The 20,969-nt window shown below is 39.2% G+C and overlaps 1 protein-coding gene across 2 annotated transcripts in view; it reads left to right on the top strand.

The window, feature by feature from the left end:
- The window catches only part of PDGFRA (platelet derived growth factor receptor alpha), a 49,721-nt gene extending 28,983 nt beyond the window's left edge, over positions 1–20,738 (top strand). For both annotated transcript variants that reach the window (XM_036762623.1, XM_036762624.1), the window contains exons 10-23: positions 624–811; positions 1,958–2,052; positions 2,169–2,301; positions 6,256–6,360; positions 7,370–7,480; positions 7,812–7,965; positions 8,585–8,751; positions 9,954–10,069; positions 10,504–10,626; positions 12,207–12,318; positions 14,521–14,620; positions 14,734–14,839; positions 16,856–17,091; positions 17,840–20,738. In XM_036762623.1, coding sequence (XP_036618518.1) covers positions 624–811; positions 1,958–2,052; positions 2,169–2,301; positions 6,256–6,360; positions 7,370–7,480; positions 7,812–7,965; positions 8,585–8,751; positions 9,954–10,069; positions 10,504–10,626; positions 12,207–12,318; positions 14,521–14,620; positions 14,734–14,839; positions 16,856–17,091; positions 17,840–17,987 — 1,894 coding nt within the window. In that variant the 3' untranslated portion in view covers positions 17,988–20,738. The remainder of the gene's footprint in view (positions 1–623; positions 812–1,957; positions 2,053–2,168; positions 2,302–6,255; positions 6,361–7,369; positions 7,481–7,811; positions 7,966–8,584; positions 8,752–9,953; positions 10,070–10,503; positions 10,627–12,206; positions 12,319–14,520; positions 14,621–14,733; positions 14,840–16,855; positions 17,092–17,839) is intronic.
- Positions 20,739–20,969: the final 231 nt, after the last annotated feature.

Below are 20,969 nucleotides of genomic sequence, written 5' to 3'. Positions count from 1 at the left end.
TAATTGTAAAACAATTTCATATCATCCTAACTTATTTCCACTTTAGGAGATAGATTGGACAGGTGCTATAAACCCCACTTTAGAGAGGAGCAAATAAAGACTTAGAAAACTAAATTTCCACTTAGTAATTGGCAGGCAGAACTCAACTCAGGACAGCTTCCTTCTCAGTGCTCATAGGAGCTTAGATTTAGAGCTGGAAGACACATTAGATGCCATCTAGTTCATCTCATTTTACAGATGAGGAATCCAAGGCCCTGAGGAGTTGACATGTACAAGTTCAAATGGGTTGATAGTACATGGCTGAAGTCAGACTCAAACACAACTGCTTCTATTATAACTTTTTTGTGTGTGGAGATAAGCCAGGTTGACTTGCCCAGGGTCACAGAGCAAGTAAATCTCTCAGGTTGGATTTGAACTCAGGTCTTCCTGGCTCCAGGGCTGGTGCTTTATACACTGAGCTACCTAGCTGCCCTTCATTATAATTTCTTAGCATAAAATAAGATGATCGTGTGGCTTCCAGAAAGCCCTTCTGAAGGCAAATGAGCAATTTGTTCTGGATTATCTGCTCTATTAGCCATGGTAACTAAAATTCGACTTAAGTGTATTCTTATTCTCTTATACAGGTGTAATAATGAAACTTCATGGACACTTTTGGCCAGCAACATGTCTGACATAACTACACAGAGACACGAGAGTAGTATGGTGAAGAGCCAAGTGACCTTCAACAAAATTGAAAACACTATGGCCGTGCGATGCCTAGCAAAGAACTCTCTTGGGGCCGTTACCCGGGAACTGAAACTTGTGGCTCCTGGTGAGTTAGTTGGTACTCAGTCAGTAGAAACTTGAGTAGCACCCTCTTTCTGTCTAATCAATCTTATGGCATTGGAGGGAGAAGGTTCATTGACTAGAGTTGCAGCTTTCATTTCCTGTCCCCATGAATTCCCTAAGTTGACAAAGCTCTTTCCTCAAAGTGAAATAGGGTTTGTGGGTAATATTTCCATTTTATAGATGAGAAAACTGAGACCCAGAGGGGTCAAATGACTTGTGTGCATTTATATAGTAAGTGTTAGAGCTGGAATAAGAAACTTGGTCTTCAAGGCCAGTTTTGTTCCTTTTGTTACCACCTGAGTGGAGGTCTGAAATTCTGTGTCTTATTTTAATCACTTCTTTAATTTTTGATGATTCCTTTGTAACCATCAGAATTTAAATTTTTGGAATTCTTGTTTAAAAAATAATCGGGACTTAACACAGGTCTTTACCACTCATACACACAACTCTGCAACAAGACAGACATTAAAAGTAACTAGGTCAGGATTATTAATAGGAGAAAACTAGCAGCATGGTCAGATGGCATTTTTGCTGGGTACATGTTATAGAGCAGGAATTCAGGCTAACTATTAAAATATGAATTCAAGAGTATGCAAAAGGGTCTCCTTCGTTCCCCTCCCCTCCCCTTCCCTCCCCTCTCCTTCCCTTCCCCTCCCCTCCCCCTACTCTCCTCCTCTCTGGCATAAGATGCCAACAAAATCATGTATTTTCTGGATTCATGCTGTGGGGACTTGTCCCATGAGATGTCTCTGTTAGAAGAACCTTGGAAATAAGGATCCTAGGCTACTTATTAGAGCCTGGTGAATAAAATCCTACTACCTCCAACTTTGACTGGTATCTTATTGTCAATCCATGATGTCTCTACATAATTAGGGTAGGGGTTGGGGGGAGTGTATTACAATTAGGGAGGAACTTTGTAAGGAGGCTGGAGAATGTGGATTGTAGTTTATTCCTTATGGATGGGGGATGAGCAAAAAAAAAAAGGGTTGAAAGGATGGTAAGATCTTTTGGGCTTATTTGCATAGCTTACATAAGCAGGAAGTCAAAGAATCTTCCAAAAACAAGTGAATGTGACAAAGGTCCATGAGGAAATTTTCAGTAAATGTTCCTTTTTCTTTTTCTTCTTCAGCTGTGCGTTCAGAATTGACAGTGGCTGCCTCAGTCCTTGTGCTGCTAGTGATTATCATCTTTTCCCTCATTATCCTGATTGTCATATGGAAGCAGGTGAGTACCAATAAAGGGGTGCAGCCCCAGCTGATGATGCTAAAGTCAAATCAAACATAGGTATATTCTTCTAGTAATCTATGAACTTCTAAAACTGTCCACCCTTTGAATTGCAGAAACCCAGGTATGAAATTCGGTGGAGAGTCATTGAGTCCATCAGCCCTGATGGCCACGAGTACATTTATGTGGATCCGATGCAGCTGCCTTATGACTCAAGATGGGAGTTTCCTAGAGATGGGCTAGTCCTGGGTAGGTGTTTTCTTTGCCCAACATCTTATCCTTCCTAGGAGTGAGAAACAGCTTTGATATTTCATACAGTCATAGATTAAGAATTGGAAAGGACCTCAGAGGCCATCTAGTCCAATTTTACAGTTGAAAAAATGAAGACCCAACAGGTAAATACGTTGACGAAGGTCTCACAGGTAGCAGTAATGAGAGGTATGTTTTGATTCTTGACTTCAAAGGACTTTCGATTGTGTTCCTTGAAGATATGTGGGGAAATGAGTACTCCTGAGCAAGATGTGTGGAACGCCTGGCTGGATCCTGCTGTGGAAATTTGCCTTCAGAATGATCCATGTTATTGAATCACAGCAATAATCTTTTTTTCATCATGTTGCCAAGCAAATTATAGTTAAGGAAATTCAGACAAAGGAAAGAGACTATGTGAAGGCCTGGCAAAACATCTATCCAATGGCTTTTCTTTGGGAATAACAGAAAATGAAATAAAATGTATTTCTGTAACTAAAAAGGAACAGATGATATACAAATGGAGGCAACCACTAAAGATATTTTGATCCAATGCATTCTGAACATGTCTATGTTCCTTCTGTCAGAAAAAAAAAATTTTTGTGGGATGTTTTTTAAGCATAGAAAAGCTAAAACAGCCAAAGCGAAAGCTAAAGCTCATTACCATCTTTCCATTTCAAACTTGTGATTAGATGAAGAGAAAGACACTCTAATCCAAGAGAACATATTTTTATCAAGTTATGAATGAAAGAACGCAGGACGTCAGAAAGCTTCACTGTGATAGCTATTGGTGCCACCATAAGTACTCAGCTGGTACTTAATGCGAGGCACTAATGCATCTCCTACAATGGTCTTATTTGCTACATTTATGAATCACATGCTGAATTTAATTTTGACCCTTGATAACTGTTTGATCCAAACCCAAGCACCATATTCTAGTTGGTCCCATCTTCAAACATATATGCTTGCAGGAAACACTCTCGATAGATAGATAGAAAGATAGATGGATGGATAGATACACACAGTACAAAAATTAGGTAATTTTGTGCACAACGCAAAGAAGATAAAAATTTTATCTCCTTATCATTATTTGAACTTTAGTTAAACCATATTTACTGTCTATCTATCTAAAATCTAATTTGAATTGGAGCTAATTACTCATATCAGTGCTGGAACCACAGTTATTAGAATTGAGGGAACTATTGAAGGTAATGACTAAGGGTAGTACTGTTTCCTATAAAGGAACCCCTTAGATCCCATTATTCCAAGACAGCTTAGGGGCCAACAGATCACCTTAAGCAATCTGGGTTTGGGAGTCTTGTCCCTTGTTCAATCTTCTTTCGTTCTTTCAATGACACTAACACTGGGGCTCAATGGATGGATGTCTCACTGCAGTCTGGTTTCTTTCTCTCCCACCTCCCACCAGATTTTCTCTGCTAGCCTTAATGTCTCCTATGTAAAATATCCACCTGATTTCTCGCTTTTAAGTCCCAACTTCCAGTGGACCTCGGTGGGGATTTTATTTGTAAGGGAAATTGAGTTTACAACATGAAGTAGGAATAGAGTTACTCAAAAGCTTGCACATTAACTGAGCAGTCAAAGCTCACCAACATTGAACTTCCAAAACTAGTCCAGTGCCTTTCTTACTATCTTATCTTTTCATCTCCATGACCTTTGACATGCAAGCTTCAGGAACCCACAGCTTCTAAACCTCTAAGAATTTCCTTCTCCTAGGAAACTTTGCCTTGGTCCTTGGCCTATCCTGTTTACCACTGATGTGGTACAATGGCCTTAGTCAATCTACTTGGGTTAAATATAACTCTGACTTTCCTTTTTCTTTACTCTATTCTGTCATATGATCATTACAGCCTCCCTCACAAAGTACAAATCAGCACACAGATTGTTGCAGAAAGTATTTTGTGATCTATTTTCATTTAGTAGATGAGTTCTACAAAGTTGCCTGATACACATAAAGTTTAAGAGACTTGCCTGGTGTCATAGGATTAGTATCACAGGTCAGATTGTAACCCACATGTTTCTGATTGTCAGCAGATTACAATGAATATCCATCAACAATTCCCCCAAAGTTTACAAAGAAAACCATTTTTACACTCTGTCAGACAATCTACATTTTATTTTTGCAAATTTTAATTCTTGGCATCAGTTTAGTCGGGTGGTGGTGGATAAATTACTGCCTGAGGGTCAAACCCATGTGTTTTTGTGGTACCTCGAGTCAGGAATGGTTTTTACATTTTAAAATACAGTAGCAGTATAAGCTTATAGTTTGCTAACCTCTCTCTGGAATAATAAGATATTAGGCTATTAAGTCTGTAAGAATTTACATAGCCATCAGAGAATCACAAATGCAGATACTACAGTTTTAGGTCCAGTATATTTTAAAATTTCAATTTATAAACTAAGTAAATATTGGATGTCAAGTACTGTGAAGGATATTTTAATAAAAGCAATAAATATATGACAGTTCCTGTCCTCAAGCAGCTAACCACATCACAAATAATTAGAGAACAAGACAGCATGTGATAAAGTGCTAATTAGATAAGATTATTCACATTTATAAACAAGATTCTTTTTACTGGATTCACTTAAATAGCAAGTTCCTCAGGCATTTAAAATGCAAATCTGTGTGTGTGTGTGTGTGTGTGTGTGTATGTGTGTGTGTGTGTGTGTGTGTGTGTGTGTGTGTGGGTGTGTGTGTGTGTATTGTGTATATATGTACATATGTATATATATTTATGTTATACTCTGTGCATATACATACACATACATATATACATATGTGGGTATGTATGTGTATATGTGTGTGTATATGTGTGTGTATGTATATATATATATATATATATATATGTATGTATGTATATGTATATTAGTACAGAGCCATCTTTATGTAAAGCAAAGTACACCCTGCCTGTTGATCTTTCTCCACTGGAAACTTTCCTGTCATACCGTAAGCTGTTTGAGGGTGCAGAAATCACACGTTCACATTCCTCCATGGTGATTAGCATAATCCTGTAGATACTTGGGGAGTGGGGTGGGGAGTGGAAGCACATATTGGGGGAAGTCAGTGTCTACCTGAAATTGTGCATAAATATTTATTAAAATGAAGAGTTTTTTTGGTTTTGTTATTAAAGAAAAAGATAGAGAAATTTAGATGAAAGAGAAAACACGGGCTCTCCTCTCATGTGCCTACTGACAGTGAAAAAGTATAATAAGAAATATTACTATTTTTGTGAAGAAAAGCAGGGGTTGGGAGAACCAAAGGACTTTTTGAAGGATGAAGAGTGGTTCAGGCTGGTCTGTGGAGGTCTGCCCCAGTGAGGTTACCTGTGATGGAGTTGTAACCATTATAACAGGATCTTTTCACCTGGGGCAATGACTGTTCATCAGGGTGGCAGTGGCATGTGGCATGTGGCATGAGTCCAGCTGAGCTGAGAGAAGGGACCCCCTGACACTTGCCCCCTGCCCCACCCTTATGTTTTGGGAAGAACTTGGCTTCTGAGAGGCACGGCATAGCAATCGGACCTCAGAGGAGTTCCTGTGCATGGAGCTTTAGGCTGGTGATGAGTACGTCTTGTTGAAATGGGAGGTGACAGTCACCACAGGGAGCAGAGAGCCTTGTATCTAGGTCTCAGCATTCTGAGGAGAAGCCCTGTTTGTCCCAGCTGGTCACGGCTCTTGGTGCTGTACTGCCGTTGGTAATGACTGCAGCCTCATTTCTCTCTGCTATCTTTTCCTTGCAGATGTTATATGATTAAAGCAATTATTCTAATGCCTTTCTCTGAGGCTTCTGTCCTGATTTTGACATAAGATGTTAGAAGAATAATTATGTTCACTCCCATCACTTAACGCTTGTGGGAATGCTGAGGGGTAGTAAGTAAAGCTAAGGTGATATGTATGTGTAATGCACTTGAGTGAACCAATGATTTATGTTTCCTTTAGGTCGAATCCTGGGCTCTGGTGCATTTGGGAAAGTGGTTGAAGGGACAGCATATGGATTAAGCCGTTCCCAGCCTGTGATGAAGGTGGCCGTGAAAATGCTAAAACGTAAGGGTGGCAACATTTGCTTAAGTTGTACTTTTAGCTCTGCTCTCTTCCGTGAAGATGACATAAGGAGAATTTAATCATTAAATCAGTCTATACATTGCAGTAATTACTCCCAAAATGAAATCTCAGGAGCCTTCTTCACCTCAGAGTTTTCCTTCTCCTCTAGCAGATTTACCAACTTTTAGAAGCCCAGCGTTTTATAAAAAGAAACCAAAGAAAACACTACGGTGTATTGTACAGGTTAAGGAAACTTTTGTTAGATGAGTATATTGCAGCAGCAGTAGTATTGTTCTGTTGTTACATTAGCAATGTGATCGTATCTCAGTTGAAAAGGTATTAATTATCCATCCAGTTTATGGATTGTCTTAGGTTTGCTTTCTTCTTTTTACTATTCTCTTGACATTTCATGACTTGTATTCACCAGGGTGATCAGAGAAAATGAATGAAATGAAATTCAAATATATCAGTTTTTCTATTTGTCATTGCTGTTGTTAAAAGTTGGGGAAAGAAGATGAAAAGCATTAATGTCTTCTAGTACTCCAGTGGTTCTATGATCTCATCAATTCGCGTATTCCATCTAATGAAGCAGATTGTAATCTATCCTTGTCTGGCTTTCCTCTTTGTCCTCCCAAACATTTGCCTCAGGGGGCCTACCCTAGGGCCTGCTGGGAGCCTGGAACCTTCTTTACATTATATTTACATTTTTTTAATGCATTTCATTGATTTCAGTTGTCTTTTTCCTCCTGTACTTCACCTTCATCAATATCATGAAAAATCAAGAGTTGGTTTAAATGGTTTCTCTTTACCATAAAGGCTAGGGATTAGATGCCTAGCTTCCCCTTCCCTCCAAAGACATTCTTAAATTGAACTTCTGTCTACTTTAGACAACATGCAGAGTGCATGTTGATAGAATTAATGCATTCTTGATTTTAATGATGTGTTATTGACCTTTTGTAAGAAGAGAGGGTGTACAACTCAACCTAAATGATGTGGTTTATTTCTCCAACAGCCACAGCTAGATCCAGTGAAAAACAAGCCCTCATGTCAGAACTGAAGATAATGACTCATCTGGGACCCCATTTAAATATTGTAAATCTTCTAGGAGCATGTACCAAGTCAGGTAGGCTTGATGATCTGGGAGTGAATATTTTGTTGGTGATATTGAAAATGATTGAACATGACAATCTCCTTTTCATCTCTCTCTCTCCTACACACACACACACACACACTCACACACACACACACACACACACACACACACACACACACACCATTAATCAGTGTTTTGATTAGGGTTGCCTGAAGTCTTATAAGATATGCTAAAGTTCCTTGTCTTTGAGCAGAAACCAGAGTGTTGCCTCAAGATTACTATTTGGTTTGTTTTTTTTTTTTGTCCTGGAAATTGTTCCTCATTGTTTGAGTCATTCTCAACTTCTTTTTCATTCTTCTAGGGCCCATTTATATCATCACCGAATACTGCTTCTATGGGGATTTGGTCAACTACCTGCATAAGAACAGAGACAACTTCCTGAGCCACCATCCAGAGAAGACAAAGAAGGAGCTAGACATCTTTGGGATGAACTCAGCTGATGAGAGCACTAGGAGGTGAGAAAGAACAAAGAGTATTAGCTCATGTATTTTTTCATCTATGTCTTTTCAAATTGAGAGTATAGATTCTATTACTAAGTGATCTTCTGTTCCAGTCAGGCAGCCCCGTTTGAATGACCATTCCTTCCAGGCACATGCTAATCATGGCATCATATGGGAAGACGTTGACTGGTTTGAATAGATATTATAGTTAGAAGGGTTCTTGGAGCCACTTCACTGTTGCCACTTAGAGACAACTTAAGTTCTGTTAAATGTAGTGTGGCTAAGGGAGACAAAACAGAGGCTGGTTATAACTTGGAATGTTGAGTTCCATGCCCAGCTGTTACTGGGTTTCTTTGCTGGGGACAATTTAGTCTTTTTGTGTCCTGGAATCTATAGTGGTGCCAAAAGAAATGATTCTCTTTGTAGAAGCAACAGATACATGAACAGATGTGAAATGCCCTGAAATGGCAAGTGAGAGTTTATTGAGTCCCCTCTGTACTTAAGAACTATCTTCTTAGTGGACAGCTGTGTGTATGATGCTAAATGTTGTTTTCAGCAGCAGCATCATAGAGAGTTTGTCATTGATCTGTTTGAAGGGGAAGATTGAATAACATTTGCTTTGATGTTTTTATAGCTATGTGATTTTATCGTTTGAAAACAATGGGGATTATATGGACATGAAGCAAGCTGATACCACGCAGTATGTTCCTATGCTGGAAAGAAAACAGGGCTCTAAATATTCGGATATTCAAAGATCGATGTATGACCGACCTGCATCATACAAGAAGAAATCTGTATCAGGTAAATGGGAAAGGGTCTTACTGCAGTATTTGAAAATATTGACCTTTCCGTATATAAATGTGAGCTTTCTGGCCAAATGATCCATCCTGGGTAGGGGTAGTAGCAATTATCTTTCATCATTTGATCTTGACTTACCTGGATCTCAGTTTTCCCATCCATTAAAATGTATATTAAAAATACTGACATGCCCCAGAAGATTTTGAGCATGATTATAAGACACGTTCAGGATTTTTAGATGTTAAGCTACAAAAATAGTAACTGCTTTTATACAATATATAAAAACTTACAAAATGCTTTACACATGTAACTTTATTTGAGCCTCATGTAGATGTCCTTATTTGTTAAAATTTGCAGTACAATATACCCATGTATTATTTTCTATTTCTTCAGTTTCACAACATTCACTGCTAGATGCCAAGTGGTTGAATTTCTAACCCCCTTTTAAAGATTACTCTAGGATAGTGATGGAGGCCAGCACTTCCTTTCCTTGTACTTTCCTGGGCAGAGCTGGTAGTCTTGGCTCTAAGTGTAAAGGAGAACCTGAGTCACTCTAAGTCCTAGGCTAAGTTGGCAGTGAGAGCTTGCTTTTACAGAGTTCACTTAGCCAGCAGAAATCAGTGGGTGGCTGGAGTCACTCTTCTCTTTCCTGAAAAATTTCAAAAAAGGATTAGGAACTGTTGGCATGGTTCTTCTTCCTCCTTCTTCCTTGAAAATCCTGGGAACATTCCAAGTCCTACTAGCTGAGAAAAATGGAAAACCAAAACAGACTTAACACAGACCTGTCATCTAAATTGGCATTTGATTTTTTTTTTGCAAAATATGGAAAGGGGGAAGATACAAACTAAATGACAGGAAAATAGCACTTTTACTTTTCAGTATTTTTCTATAGTACTGGAGCAATAGTTTATTTTATTTCTGTCTTTCTGTTTTTGGTAAGAGTAATTAGGGAAGATTTGATAATCAAGAATGAAGAAGAAATTTGGGAATAAGACAATAAAACCTTTGTAGGACATTAACTTAGCTATTCTTGAGAGGAGCTGAGCTTTAGAGTGACCCATGTGACCAAGAGACATTTTTTTAGTGACTTTCTCTGGGGAGAGAACCATCTTGTGTTCTTTCTATAGGAAGAAAGTCTTCCTTCACCTCTGTTTAGCATTACATCATTCAGTTCATCCCTAATAGCTTCACTTATTTTGCAACAGATCCAGAAGTTAAAAACCTCCTTTCAGATGATAGCTCAGAAGGACTCAGTCTCTTGGATCTGTTGAGCTTCACCTATCAAGTTGCCCGAGGAATGGAGTTTTTGGCCTCAAAAAATGTAAGTACCTTCTAGAGAACAGGGTAAAAAAATGAGTGTCCAGTCTAGGGGTGGTGATTGAGGAGAGCCTTAAGAGATATGTCTTTGGGGGAAGGGGAAAGAGAATCCAGGTAAAAGTAGCTACTTTTTTTCTTTCCTATAGAGAGAACTACTGCACAGATCAAGGTAAAGGTAGAAAGAGAATTCCTGCTATGTATACCTCCCATTTATACAGCTATCTCATCCCCATTGATGTCAGTCTCTTAAGATGAAAACCACAGTAGGTTGAGGGTACCCTCTTATGGATGGTCAGGCTTTCTTTGACAGTCCCTAGAAAAGTGGATAGTCTTTTTTTTTTTAAAGTTATGGGCATGGTTATGATTGGGTAGAAAGTAGTAAGGTTCTCAGCTCATTGCATGAGCCAGTCCTTTAATGGTGCATCTTTCTCTACACAGTGTGTTCATCGTGACCTGGCTGCTCGCAATGTGCTTCTGGCTCAAGGAAAAATCGTGAAGATCTGTGACTTTGGCCTGGCCAGAGACATCATGCATGATTCCAACTATGTGTCCAAAGGGAGTGTAAGTATCTGGTCCATTCAATTGGCTTCTCTTTTTTTTTTTTCCTCAGAAATTGCTAGAATACAGATCCTAGCTTTTTAGGGTAACTAAAGACAGTGATTTTGTTTTGGGAATGGAGTTCCATTTGGGCCCAGCAGAAAGAATGGACTAAGGCATGACTTTATGCCATGATCTGGTCATTTCTGTCATGTTTATGTATGTCTTCAGTCTCTATAGCTAAGTTGGCTCTATGACAATTCATGTGAACTGTTCTATGATAAAAAACCATGGATGGAGGATGCCATTTTGTTTCTGCAGCCATACATTATTCAGATAGACTAGAGAAAGTCCTTGGCTAAAATAGGTGCCTCTCAAATTAGTTCTTTTTGAAGGGAGTTAGCATGATATATTGGAAAAAGGACTGCTCTGGATGTCAAAAGTTTTGAGTTTTCATCATCACTTTGTAATAGTGTGTAACCTTGAGCATGCCAGTTTCCCTGTCTGGTTCTCTGTTTCCTGTACAGACTTCCCTGTTTCTAGTTACAATGATAAATTGTACTGGGTGATTTCTGAGGTCCCTTCCAATTATAGATTTTATTTTTTAGGGTTAGGGTATATCTGGAGAGACCACAGAATATTTGGTGCAATGATTCAGCATAATTTTATTTTCATGGTGGAATATAGTCTGGAACCTCCAGTTCCACCTTTGATCTTAGATAAGTCATTTGACTTTCCTAGGGTTATATTCTTGTGATCTGATAAAAATAGTAATCTGTGTCATTAACCCCCCAGCCATATTATTAATGAGTATTAATGAGACTAGATAGAAATTTTGATGACTTTAGTGAGATCCATTCAGGAGGCCAGATCATCCTCTAAGGGATCCTCAGCGTAAATTGACCTCTGATGTTTCCCCTCACCCTTCTTTAAAAGTACAAAAGTAAGCCTGGCATATGGATGTACACCTATAATCTCTGCTACCTTTGTGACTGAGGCTGGTGGATCTCTTGAGCTTGGAGTTCTGAGTTGCACTGGGCTAAATCAGTTGGTTGACATTTACCTAAAAGTCACTGGGCAATTTACCAGTTGCTCAGTTTTCTCAGTAAAGGACAGGAACGTACCCATTTTATGCTCAAATCTGCCATTGGGAATTTTGCTTTTTTGTAGAAAGGGCTTTAGAGTGGGGAGTGGATGTAGGAGATCATATATGATGTCAGACTTCTTTGATATGTTTGATCATTTTTGCAGAACTTTTTTTCTTTTTCTTATAAAAATTCATTGTTATAAGAGATGATTTTCTGGGAGGACAAAGGCGGAGGAATATGTAGATATCAAAGTGTAAAAAAAAACCCTTAAAAAAGAGAGAATGAAAGTTGGGGGGTATTAAGTATTCCTGGAGATGAGTTCTTTGCAGCAGAAAGCATATTTCTAGGAGACCTAACTGGTTACAGGGCAAAGATTATTATAAAAAGTCTACAAGTACTCAATAAAGAAGAAATCTTGTTTCTATTACTGTCATCTTTGGTAGCAAAAACATGGTATTGTGATTTGATTTTTTTAAATATGCATACATCTCTTTGCCTTGCCTTTCTTTGATGTAGACTTTTCTCCCAGTGAAGTGGATGGCTCCTGAAAGTATCTTTGACAATCTGTATACCACACTGAGCGACGTCTGGTCTTATGGCATCCTGCTGTGGGAGATCTTCTCCCTTGGTATGTGCCTGAAATGACTCATGAATGAACTTGTAATTCCAAGTATTCCTTCTGTCCTCGAGGCAGTTCTGCAGGGGAGTATCAGGGTGTTACAAATACAAGATGGCAAATCATGATAAATTGGAGAAAAGGTTGTCATATGAAGCCATTTCATAAAGGGTGTGTCCAGGCTTCATGTAGATGAGAAAAAAGAAGCAAGTTGTTCTCAGAATAACCCTCAGATCATTAAGATATTACGTAGTTATGCTGCTAGATTCCACATTCCTATATACCATGTCCCTGAGATAGTGCCTCCTGACCAGATGGTAGGAGAATGTTTGGTAGGAGAATGTTCTTAGCAGTAATGTGTGGAAAGGTATCCCCACTTTTCCCCTAATTTCCCCCATCTTGTTGTACATGCTGGGAAACTGCCTCCTCTCCTCTACTGGTCCCACCCCGACTATATCCATTCACCAGTTACTGTTTTGCTCTTGACTTTTGAGTTAAGTGGGGATCTCATGGGGATAGTGTTCTCTTTGTCTCTTCATAGGAGACTGATACAGTGCCAGAGTTGAAAAGGGACCTTAGAGGTCACGTACTTCAGTATTCTCATTTTATATATGAGGAAGCAGTGCCAGAGAGTGCTGATGGTCACCCAGTGAGTGACAGATGCAGGACTAGAGCCTAGGTCTTTTGACACCTACCCAACTCTGGAACAGCAGGGAAATGGATCATTGAAGGCCTTGATCACTTTCCTCTTCAATATTTTGTGGCAAATATTTCTGAGTCAATAAATATGGAATTTCTATCATGAGTCCAGCACCATTGCCATGTTCCTTGACCTCAAAGAGGTACAATTTAGATAAGACTAAGCCTCATGAAAAAAACATAAAAGAGACCAGTGCTACTCTCAATGGTATTGGGATAATAAACATTAAGTACCTACTGTGTGTTAGATGTGCTCAGGTTACAAAAGACAGAAATGAAATAATCTCTGTCCTCAAGAGTTTACTTTCTGCTATTGATTAAAATGCTATTCAAAAAAGGAAGGAGTAGCTGTAGGCTAGAATAGTCAGTCATGGACCATTTCAACTGGGCCTTGAAAGGCAAGTAGCATAAAAATGTAGAATTTCTCGCCCATTCCCATGGTATTCTAATAGAATGATGGAAGTGTGCTTTCTTTTCCCTCAGTTACCCAAATTACTCTATTTCATGACTAATAGAATGCATAGTAGCATCTCACAATGCCAGTTTATCTTAGACAACCTAGGTAGTGCAGCTTCTGGCTGTGTCTGCATATGAAAATGGAGAATTGAGGTGATATTGATACCTTTCAAGGCTTAAATCCTACTTTTTCTTCAATTACCTGAAAGTTTTAGGTGAAAAAAAATTTTTTCCTTATTTATTCAAATTATTTTCTTAGTTCTCCATTTGATTCTACAGATGTATGCCAAATAACATATTAGTGTTGGGGTACCATTCAAAATGGTTATCATTAGAACACTTTGCCTGAAGAGGCAATGTCCTTTTTGCCTTTGGCCTTTCAGGTTTAACGGTGATTCGAGTCAAAGTAGTCAGTCATTTCAAAGTTACAAAATAGGCATGAGGAACCATGTGGTCTGACAGCTGGATACTATCAGAACTCTGTTCATACCCACACAGACAAGACTGGGAGGACCCAACAAACTGGAGCCCTCTTGGTTTCTTTCTCACTCATTCTTTCCCTTCTGAAAGGTCAAAGGAAAAATTCACATGTTATTTTTCTCCTTTCCGTGTCTTCCTGGTCAGTAAAGGGAGCCATCATCAGGTGTCGTGGGAAGAAATCTAGACATCAGTGACATTCCCAAAGGGCTCATGCCAAGCCCAAACAGGAACATCATTTGATTTATTGTCCAATCAATCTGTAGGACCATTCCCACTGGCCAGGTCTTTAAAGCCACTTTCTTCTTTCTGGTGTTTCTATAACAAGTGAGCTATTTATTTAGAAATATGAACAGTGTTCAAGTTATGCTTCAGGGGCACATTACTTCAATTAGGATTTTTTTGGAGTGGAGATTTGACTTAATTCCACATAGTTTGGAATATGATCAGTTATGTCCCCAGTATAGACCCAGCACCACCAGTGCGATTTGTTGTGTAAGCACCACTGTTTCCTACAGTGCTTAAATTAATACCCCACATCCTTGTTTGGTAATGTTATTTTTGGGATGTTTTTGTGTTTAGGCGGCACACCCTATCCTGGAATGATGGTGGATTCTACTTTCTATAATAAAATCAAAAGTGGATACCGGATGGCCAAACCCGACCATGCCACCAGTGAAGTGTAAGCTTTCTCTGAATGTGTGGTTGGGCTTCTCTTCTTGCCTGTGGTGCTGAAACTGGGGTGGGGGCTGGCTCTGCTCCTTCTTCTCACACTGGATTCTGTTCCCTCTTCAGATACGAGATCATGGTGAAGTGCTGGAACAGTGAGCCAGAGAAGAGACCTTCCTTTTACCACCTGAGTGAGATTGTGGAAAATCTGCTACCTGGGCAGTATAAGAAGGTTCGTCTCTCAGCAATCTGGGAAGGCTGTGAGTGGGTCTCCCTGGGGATCGGGAAAGGAGGGAAATTCGAGCAAGCACAATAACTGACGTTTTATAATGTTTAAGGTTTGTAAAGCATCTCAGGCATATTATTTCACTTGGCCTTCCCAAGCACAGTGGGAAAAGGGCTAAGTATAGACTTACAGAACCTGGGTTTAAATCACTTATAACCTTTGTGACCTTGGGAAAATGCCTTAACCTCTATGGGCTTTTGTTTCCTCGTCTGAAAATAAGGGAGTTTCAAAAAAAATTTTTTTAAATAAGGGGGGTTTCATAGGTGTTATTGTCCCCGTTTGATTTATGAGGAAACCAAGGCTCAGTGACTTGTCCATGGTCATACAACTAGCAAGTGTCTGAGGTAAATTGAATTTGGCTCTTCCTGACTCCAAGTCCAGTTTTTTAATGCACTGTGTTGCCTCACATTTTAAAAACACCTGTTATATGTATGAAGTTTGAAAGGGCAGAAGAGAAAAGCTGGCGGAAAGCTAGGGGTGAATCCAGTGATATTGCTCCCCTTGGGGTAACACTAGAATAAAAGAATCTTTTCAAAATGGTGGCAAGGGAAAAGGCTTCTGGCTTCAGAGGATGCTCATCAGGTGTCAGGTGGAAATGCTTAGCCCTAGTCTTCTGCTGAAGGCAGAACCTACCATTTCCTGCAGGGCTCCCCTTTCATCTTTTTTTTCCTTGTTAGCAACACCTGTAAATTCTTTATTCCCCAGATGTTTGAGTAGTTGAAATGACAGTGTGGTTAGCCATCTCAGGGCAGCCACAGTTCATTAAAATCTGCTCAAATCCATGTAAAACTGCTTTTTACCAAGTGCCTTGGAGGAATACTATCTGGGGCTCGCTGTTACCATAGCTGATTCTCTGTAATGTAGGCAGTTTTGTCCAAAATAACAAGCGCAAATTACCAGGAAGAGTAGGACATGCCACATATAGGAAAGAAACAGCTCTCTTCCTTAGTGCTGAGGAGGAATACATAAATACTTATGCAGTCAGCTCCCAAATATTTAATTTCATTATCCAACTTTTGGATTCTTCATACTCTTTGTCATTTATCCCAGTTTTCTAGACATTCTTGTACTGAAAATTACAGGTGATTTTTAACAAATGCTTTTGCCAGGCTACTGCTTATTCAGAATTTCCATTGGAGGATGATTAGGGGAACTAGAAAGGGAAGAACCTAGTCTTGGTCTGTACTCCTGTTGGCTGTTAGCTCAACTGACCTCAACTGTTGAGGTCAGAGGTTGGTTGAAACTGTGGTCCAGAAGGATCTTGTATTTAGCCAGGGAATCTGGGAACATTTCCTGCAAGAATCATGGAGAGGAGTGAGGGTGCCATTGTCTTGGTAGCTGTCATTCTCCCTATAACATTAGGTGCCATCAAAAGCCACAGGGAAAAGAAGTGAGGGTATGGTGGCAGCAAGTCTTCAAGATCTAACGATGAAAGTATTATGATCAAGTAGATGGGAATCCTTTTTTTTTTTCTTTAGACTATACATTTTTAGGTGCCTTCTTTCTTTTTGATCTACAATCTCCCGTATCATTAGCCTTTGATTCTACCTTATGAATCCTCAGGAAGTAAGAAGAGTGACAAATGAATTTGAAAGATTGTTCTAAGTTTATTCATTCTCGATTCCTTTATTTCCATCTGGCTATGTGGTACAGTGGGTAGAGTGCTGGGCCCTGCAGTTAGGAAGAACTTAGTCCAAATCTGGCCTCTGACACTTCCTAGCTGGGTGACCCTGGGCAAGTCACTTAACCTGTGTCTGCCTGTTTCCTTCACTATAAAATGGGAATGACTTAGTTTACAAGGTTGTTCTGAGGATCAAATGTAATAATATTTGTAACGTGCATAGCACAGTGCCTGTCACGTGGTCGGTGCTTCATAAATGAAGGTTTCCTTCCCTCCTTACTCTCCCTTTCTGCAATTAGGTCAGTAGCATGTGAGTAATGATATAAAATTGATATTTGCAGAGTTATGAGAAAATCCACCTGGACTTCCTGAAGAGTGACCATCCTGCTGTTGCTCGCATGAGAGTGGAATGTGATAACACCTACATTGGAGTCACCTACAAAAATGAAGACAAGCTGAAGGACTGGGAGGGCAGCTATGATGAACAGAGGTTGAGTGCTGACAGTGGCTATATCATCCCTCTGCCTGACATTGACCCTATCCCTGAAGATGACCTCGGCAAGAGAAACAGACACAGGTGGGTGGCATCCATGGACCATATTATTATATTATCATGGATTTTGAGCTGAGGAAGATGGAGGAAGATAGGGAGGCCATCTGTCCTAACTCATTCATTTTACAGGTGAAAAAACTGAGGCCCAGAGAAAAGTGAATTGTCTAGAGTCACATTCCATGCAGCCAACTGCCTAGAGATTGACAGTCTTTGTTTCTAGCTTCATTATGATTAGTTCAGGGGAGGGAGGCATTGGTAAGTCAGGGATGTGCAAGATACATGCAGTGAGACACTGAGGAGTCCCCAGTGGCTGGAGCAGAGCCTCCTGTTCACATACGGTTGGGTCCCAGTGCTCTCCCTTCTCTAGATGCCCTCCTTTGGGGTGTGTCAGTGCTCATTTTAATTTCTGCCAGAGCTAAGCAGTTGTAGGAGGGTAGTTGTAGAATTTACTGAAATGGATCCATCACTATGGCAACTTGTTTAACAGCCATGAAGAAAAGTTTAGGAAGAGAAGAGTTTGTAAATAGAATGTCCAAAATGACTTTGCAGATTGCCTTGACATTTCATTTATTATAATCCATATTTATGTATAATCCATATTCTTAATTATTACATTATGATAGAAAATTACCAGTTTGTTATGCTTTCTGATAAAAGCTAATCCAACTGGGCAGCCAGTGTAGTATTAACAAATTCTGGAATTCCCTATGTAACAATAGCCCAGCAGGTTTAGCTATGAGCCTCAGTTTCCCTTATTCTTGGTCTTCCCCAGTTCCCAGACATCTGAGGAAAGTGCCATTGAGACAGGTTCCAGCAGCTCCACCTTCATCAAGAGAGAGGATGAAACCATTGAGGACATCGACATGATGGATGACATTGGGATAGACTCCTCAGACCTGGTTGAAGACAGCTTCCTGTAATGGTCAAGAATCTAGTGGATGTATTCCATTTCTGGAAAGAGAGATACTCACCATTCAGTCTAAAGACTTGAACACCCTTCAGAAAACCACTTTATCGCAATGCAAATGATGCAAGGAGATTCCATTTTTTAAAGAGAATCTCCCAGTCAAGAGCCCAGGGACCATCCTGAATATGAATGAGTGAGATATGTTGGAACGGACCATTTTAGTGTTGCTCTTCGCAATACTTCTATAGCATCTCAGTATTGATTGCAGAGTCTTTTCTTTTTTTCCAGATAGATGGACAAAAGGAAAGGCCATACAAGACCAACTTTGTGCTTCAAGGGCATTGATGACTCTGATGAACAGAATTTTCATTGCATCATAACGCCATCCTGTAATTATGTAAATAAATATCTGAGGATGTGTTTAGATTTGTATTGAATATATTCTCTGGACTTCAGAAGAGACCACTTAAAAACATTTATGTACTTCCCCCTTGACAACATCTTGTGTCAGCTGCTGTTGGGCTACTGTGGAAGTACGTGCAAAACCACTTTTGAAACTTCAAAGATACTGGTACTATAGCATGTTACCTTTTTTTAGTGTTGAATAATAAAAGAAGAAAGATAATCATTAACAAACCTTCTTTTGATAGAATTGGGCTCTTTAGAAGCCTAACAAGTCTTTTACATATTGCTAACTATGTTAATAACACGACTACTGTCATCAGTAATTCTGAATATCCAATTTAGAACACATTTCCCTTCAGAGAAAGCACAATTCAGAAACATCAACACAAATCCGACAACAAAGATCAGCTGTACTAAATAGGTAATGAAGTTAATGAGTTGGGGCATTTATATTGAATAACCTTTGGCTATATAAGATAATAGCAGTAGCAGATTAAAGTTAGTTGAACATAGAAGAAAAAACCATGTAGCATTACCCAGGCAGTTCCAAGTTCTGGGTTTTTGTTCTTTGTAAAATCATGTACTGAAGAGATTGTCTAATCAATTGTACTAAAAAAAAAATAATAACTCCCCTTGAAGTAACGAAACTTGTAAAGCAGTAAATGTTCCCTCTTTGTAAATGGACAAGTCTATGCTTGGCCAGGCTTCTTACGGAACATAGAGTCATCACTAACAAGGAGGATTCATGGCTCCTGTCATTATGGAATTCCCAGAATCAAAATGTTCAGTCAGATGAAATCTTAAAACCCTGAATTGAACTGGAAACAACCTAAAACCCCTCAGCTGGTTGGGGGACTATGGTATGCATCAGATTATAGGAAGTTGATTTAAGGTTGAATGTGAGCTTTTTTAGGGCAGAGACAGGGTTTTTTTTGGGGGGGGGGTGTATATGTGTATGAGTGTGTGTGTGTGTTTGTATACCCAGTGCCTAGCACAATGCATTGCACATAGTAGGTGCTTAATAAATGTTAAATTGAACTCAATTGAGAAATGGGAGGAAAAACAACCCCTAAAATTTGGAATTAGACCAGCAGCCAAGTAGCAATATTGCCTTTGGAAGTTTTAGTTTCAGATTAATCGAATCATATTATATACCTGGCAAATTGGTCTCCTTTGTGTAGTTCTTCTGTATTAGCTGATGCCAAGAAAGCTAACTTTTAGAGGTTTTTCCAGAGCTTCCAGTGATATATTTACTTCTTCCCCCACAATAGTTACTGTGATTAGGCCTTGGGTTAAGAAGAAATGTGAGTAAAATGAAGCCATTCATACAATGTGTTGACATGGATACACCAATTCAACATTCTGAATAGGATGTTCTGTTTTATTTTTTTAAGTCATTTTGGAATAAGTAGCCTTACTTTTTGTTACAAAAATGGTCAATCTGTCTAAACTATTTGAACCAGTTATGTGTAAAATATCTTTTAATGGCTGACACCATATGAATGAAACATGGCCTGTGGTGATTTGGTAGGAAGACATGTTAGCAACAGCTAGATACCTGATTGGCGCGTACTCTTCAGCATCAGCCCTTCCTTTCATGGATACTCTTCCTAGTTTGAAGCCTGAGCCTGCAGAGGCCTGTTAAAAAGGACAAAATAACTGGAGTTTCTAGAAGAACCAGTCTGACTTGAAATGCATTTGTGTTTCCAGAATCACAGTTCAAGCCTTCTCTGTTTATCAACCAATCACTCATTCTCATGTAGCCTTCTTCCACTGATGCTTTTTTTGTTTCAACTCTGCATCCACAGTCGTGTTTCCTGGCAAAACAGACTGAGCTCTTGGACTGGTGGCTCCTAGCCCCATTTTTCAAAAGCTTAGCCATGGGGCTGCAATTTCCAGTTTGTAGCTTGGAACCATATTTTGTTGTGTGTGTTTTCAGTGTATTGCAAGTCTGTTTGTATGTTTGTTTTTTATGGCTTCCTTGTGAGAAGCCACCAGAAGGAAAATTGCCAATCCTACCAGCTCTCCGTTTGTATGATGACAATCAAAAGCTAGCCTAAGAAATGCGACTTGTGAGTTTTTAATGGTCAATGGTTTCCTTAAAATGTGGTCTGACAACTTGTACAAAATGGTCCTGTTTTGTGAAGAGGGACGTAAGATAAGGTGATGTTATACATCCATATGTATATATGTATTTCTATGTAGACGGAGAATACTGCCAAAACATTTATGACAAGCTGTATCACTGCCTTTGTTTATATTTTTTGACTGTGATATACCCCACAGGCACGTTAACTGTTGCACTTTTGAATGTCCAAAAATTATATTTTAGAATAATAAAAAAGTGTTTCCAAAACAATGGTGTGGTGTATTATGTGAGGAGGGCAAACTTGATTGGGAGAGACTACCAGTATAAGATGCAATACAAATGTCCCGTTTTTATTTTGTTTTAAAATGTATAAATTCAGATCTTTATATTTCAATAAATGATATATAATTTAAAGCTATTCTGAAGGTCTAGCCTCATTTTTCTAAAGCAAACCACATAAATTACAAAGCAATACATTGAACTTTAGAGGCAGTGGGATTT

This window comes from Trichosurus vulpecula, chromosome 6, assembly GCF_011100635.1.
Source record: "Trichosurus vulpecula isolate mTriVul1 chromosome 6, mTriVul1.pri, whole genome shotgun sequence".
NCBI lineage: Eukaryota > Metazoa > Chordata > Mammalia > Diprotodontia > Phalangeridae > Trichosurus > Trichosurus vulpecula.
Note: the sequence above shows the minus strand (reverse complement) of the source record. Positions and strands in the feature narration are given on the sequence as shown.